Source organism: Silurus aristotelis, assembly GCF_946808225.1.
Source record: "Silurus aristotelis genome assembly, chromosome: 5".
Classification (NCBI taxonomy): Eukaryota; Metazoa; Chordata; class Actinopteri; order Siluriformes; family Siluridae; genus Silurus; species Silurus aristotelis.
The window spans coordinates 29,628,781-29,633,184 of record NC_139578.1 but is presented as its reverse complement, the minus strand read 5'-3'; the positions used below and the strand labels follow the sequence as shown (position 1 = coordinate 29,633,184).

Genomic DNA, 4,404 nt, shown 5'->3' with positions numbered 1-4,404 from the left:
TCTGTCTGTCTGTCTGTCTGTCTGTCTGTCTGTCTGTCTGTCTGTCTGTCTGTCTGTCTGTCTGTCTGTCTGTTCCCATGTCACATTAAAAAGCATAAACACATTTTCCTGACTGACATATTTCTGATGTTTTCCCCACAGACTGTTCTTCAGGAGACACTATGCTGTCAGCACCGTTATATTCTGTGCTCTGGACCCCCAGGACAGGAAGTAAGCACAAAAACAGACCACAACATTAAACACAACTCCAACCTGCCATTCCTTTTTTTTGAGGTGGATTGCATTAATATTTACCCCCTGTTTTTATACATTTTAAATGGTTTATATGCTATCAGTGTGCTTGAGGGTTCCTTAGCTTCCTGGTTGCTTCCCTGACCAGCCACTTCATGAGTTCAGTTTTTGGTGTCACAAACTAGGCTGTACTGGTTTGTACAAGATTCACGGATAATAATTATATCAATAAAACTTAATCCTGACCTCATCCTGTGACAAAGCAGATGCTGAAACCGGTAACTAGCTGGCTAGCTAGCTAATATTTATGATAATTAGGAAGAAAATATAGGTTTTCAAGAACATAATATTTATATAGAATTATAAATGATATATTCTGCCATTTGTTTAAAGGTTCTAAAGATATTCCTTGAGCAGATTTAGTTATACCATTAAAAACAAACCCAAACAATTTGATAGTTCTGCTAGGGATCTGGTGCTAACATGGAGCTTAATTGTGTTTATTCTTAGGTGGAGACGAGACGGATACCCATCAGCTAAGTAAGTGAGATCTTCATCCTAACAGCGTGGATATATATACATTTTTATACCTCTTTATACATTCTGCTATACTTTTAATCATTTGTGTTCGACGGCATGAATTAGCATTGAAGAACAACATGAAAGTGTAAGAAACGTGTATCACTTTCGAACATCTGCTAAGTTTTCTGTGACGTTTATTTACAATTGATGGAAGGAGTCTCCAGTGTAAAAAATAATTTTGGTTTGGATCTCCAGCAACTGTAAATTTATTGTATTACTTTATTACTTATACACTGTGGCTCATATTTATTCATAAAACAAATTTATGATCAGTAATTCAAATTTGTGTGATTTGAAACAAGTGGTTTTTTTTTTTACCTTTTACATTTAATGTCATTTATCGTCTGTGTTAATATCTTTCTGCTGAAACAAGAAATTCAATACATTATTTGACTTTATAATTTATTTCAGAAAAATATTCAGGTTAATATTCCAAATAAATATTTTGTTAAACATTTAAAAATAATAATTTTAGTCGACAATTAGAATAAATGTTTCAGTAAATTATATGATAAAATATTTTGGTAAACATTTCAAATAAATATTTTGGTAAATGGTATAAATAAATGTTTTAGTAAAAATTTCGAATAAATATTTTGGCGAAAAAATTCGAATAAACAATTTGTTAAACATTTCGGTATTTTGGTGAATACTTTGGTAAACGTTTACAAATAAATATGTTTTTTTTTTTTAATGAAAACATATTTGGTTGAATATTTAGAATAAATATTTTATAAATTTAATAAATAAATACATATTTTAAAGAAATGAATATTTTCGTAATCATTTTGGATCAATATTTTAATAATAATAATTTAGTATTTTTGTGAAAATGTAGAATAAATACTTTGGAAAACATTTAGAACATATATATTGTTAAATGTTATTTATTTCAGTAATTATTCTTTTAAATAAATATTCTGGAGAACATTTTAAATAAATACTTTGTTAAACATTCAAATTAATACATCATTTTCTACATAAATATTTTGATGCATTTTCTATTCTAGTAAACTGTCAGAATAAATTCCCCGATAAATGTATTTTTGTTCTGCAGGATTTTCGGTTTCGTGGCGAGGAAGACGGGCAACGGCATGGACAATGTGTGCCACCTGTTTGCCGAACACGACCCTGAACAGCCGGCCAGCGCCATCGTCAACTTCGTCTCCAAGGTCATGATCGGCTCACAGAAGAACGTCTGACTTCAGTTTGACGTCTTACCCAGGAAAGCTCTATTTTTCTCCTACATTTCCTCTACTATTGGACCTTACTGAAGACAAGGTGAGCATGTGCTAGATGGCCATGAACTCTGGATCTGAGGAGGAGGACGTACCAGGAAGCTAAAGCGAGAATAAAGTGTGCTGCTAATCAGCTTTACAATACAAGTGTCTGTTCGTTGTCGTGTATATTGTATATGTATGTCATGGTATCTAACCGAACTGTATTTATTATATTGTTTGGATTTGAATAGTCAGAATTTCAGGATATAAACTCTGTGATAGTCTTAAGTGTGTGGGACATTAAACTATATGAACAAAACTATTTGAACACCTGACATTTTTAGCCGTATGTGGTTCCTCCCTAAATTTGAATTCCTCCCTTCTTCCTTCCTGAACTCGGGGACCCAAACAATGCAATTGTGCACAAGCTCCGTGAAGATCTCCTGCTATAGAGCTCCAACCCTATTGAACCATGAACTAGAAAAAAAAAAATCTAAATCAAAACTATATACCAGGAAATCTAACTGCACCCCAGATCTTCTCACCATTGTCCCTAAATTGATCTCCACAAAATCTAGTGGAACATCTACCCAGAAGAATGGAGCTTATTATTAACAGTAAATGTGGAATAGGATCAAAAAGGAGCACATACCCATCTTATGGTCAGGTGTCCCAATACTTTTGTCTGTACAGTAGTGTATATTTGTTGATGATATAAGTCTTCTCTAGGTTTTCCTTGGAACTTTACTACTGACCATCTGGAGATGAACAGCACACACACACTCAAAGCTGGAACACACACACACACACACACACACACATATATATATATATATATAAAGAACTCTGTGTGTAGATATAAAGGGCAATCAGGAGTAGTATTTTAAGCAATATGAATATTTTTATGCAGCTTTTAGCTTCTTTTTTTATATATATTGTTGGTAGATGAGGGTTTCATCCAGGCTTTTCTTCCTTTTTAGCTTTCTGAAATGTACCTAGTAGTTATGGGTTTGAAATTCAGTTTCTGAAGCGTGTTAAGTCTCTGGGTTACTGATTACAAGGTCGGTGGTTGAAGATCCACCACCACCAAGTTGCCACTGTTGGGGCCCTATTGCAAGGCCCCTAACTTTTTTTGCTCCAGGGGTGCTGTATCATGGCAGACCCTTCACCCTGACTCTGGCTTCCTAACAACCTGTAGGGGGGGGGTTAAAGCTAGTTGCATGTTAGCATGCTAGTTAGCATGCTAGTTAAAGCTGCTAGTCAAAGTATTTGATAGCGAATTGTTTATAATTATTATTACTATTATTATTATTATTATTATTATTATTATTATTATTATTATTATATATAAATAAAATCGGTCACTAAGGGTATGATCAGGAATTTCACACTTCTAGCTTTAGTTTTTGCTCAGACATTTAAATATTTTTCCGGAAGCTAATGCCATCTAAAAGAATTCATAAATTGATCCAGAATGTCAAATTTCATTCGAGGGTAAAAAAAAAACACAACTCTGTGATTCTACTTGAGTTGGCTTCATGCTTATTTCTGCCTATGCAAGATACAAGGGCTGAATGCTAATTCACGCCCTCGAGGTATTTTTTTAAGGATAATATTCAGATTTTAGCTAAAAACTTGGACCAATAATGTAGATGCAAGTTATTTTTTCCATGTTTGTTTGAAAGCATACTAAAAAAAAAAATCCCTGTATTTTTCTATGTAAACTTTAATATATTCACTATCCAGTGGCTTTGTTACACGTGAACAGGATGCTAATGTGCCTTCGTTGTTTCTGCGTTTCTTGTTGATATAAAACTTATAATCTGAGCGTTTTTTTAGGGCTCGGATTGCAGTATTGTGTACGTGTTATGTAAAAGCGTTAATGCTAGGTTATTTACAGCGTATCTGCTAAACCAGGTCATGGACAATTGTTTATTCTTCGATGCTGCTTTGTTACTGGGATGTGATGTGATGTGACGGACATCATTAACAGGATTTTAGATCAGTTCATTTCTCAGTATGACAATAAAACTGAAAATATGTAAACGTGTGTGTTCAGTTTGTTTTTGGGTCTTAAGTGAAGGGACATTTTCATGCTAACACATGCTACTAGTTCAACGGTAAAAGACCTGGGAGTTATTTTAGACAGCAACTTATCTTTTAAAAATCACATCAATCAAGTTACAAAAACATCCTTCTTTCACCTTAGAAATATTTCTAAGCTAAGAAATATGTTATCTATATCTGATGCAGAGAAGCTCGTCCATGCGTTTATGACCTCTAGAATAGACTACTGTAATGCATTACTAGGTGGATGTCCTGCATCATTAATAAACAAGATTCAGTTAGTTCAGAATGCCGCAGCAAGAGT

General features: G+C 33.8%; 1 protein-coding gene across 2 annotated transcripts in view; it reads left to right on the top strand.

Annotated features, from left to right (window-relative positions):
- Positions 1 to 4,079, top strand: part of tns3 (tensin 3) — a 68,591-nt gene extending 64,512 nt beyond the window's left edge. For both annotated transcript variants that reach the window (XM_083542611.1, XM_083542610.1), the window contains 3 exons: positions 142 to 210; positions 742 to 771; positions 1,871 to 4,079. In XM_083542611.1, coding sequence (XP_083398737.1) covers positions 142 to 210; positions 742 to 771; positions 1,871 to 2,015 — 244 coding nt within the window. In that variant the 3' untranslated portion in view covers positions 2,016 to 4,079. The remainder of the gene's footprint in view (positions 1 to 141; positions 211 to 741; positions 772 to 1,870) is intronic.
- Positions 4,080 to 4,404: the final 325 nt, after the last annotated feature.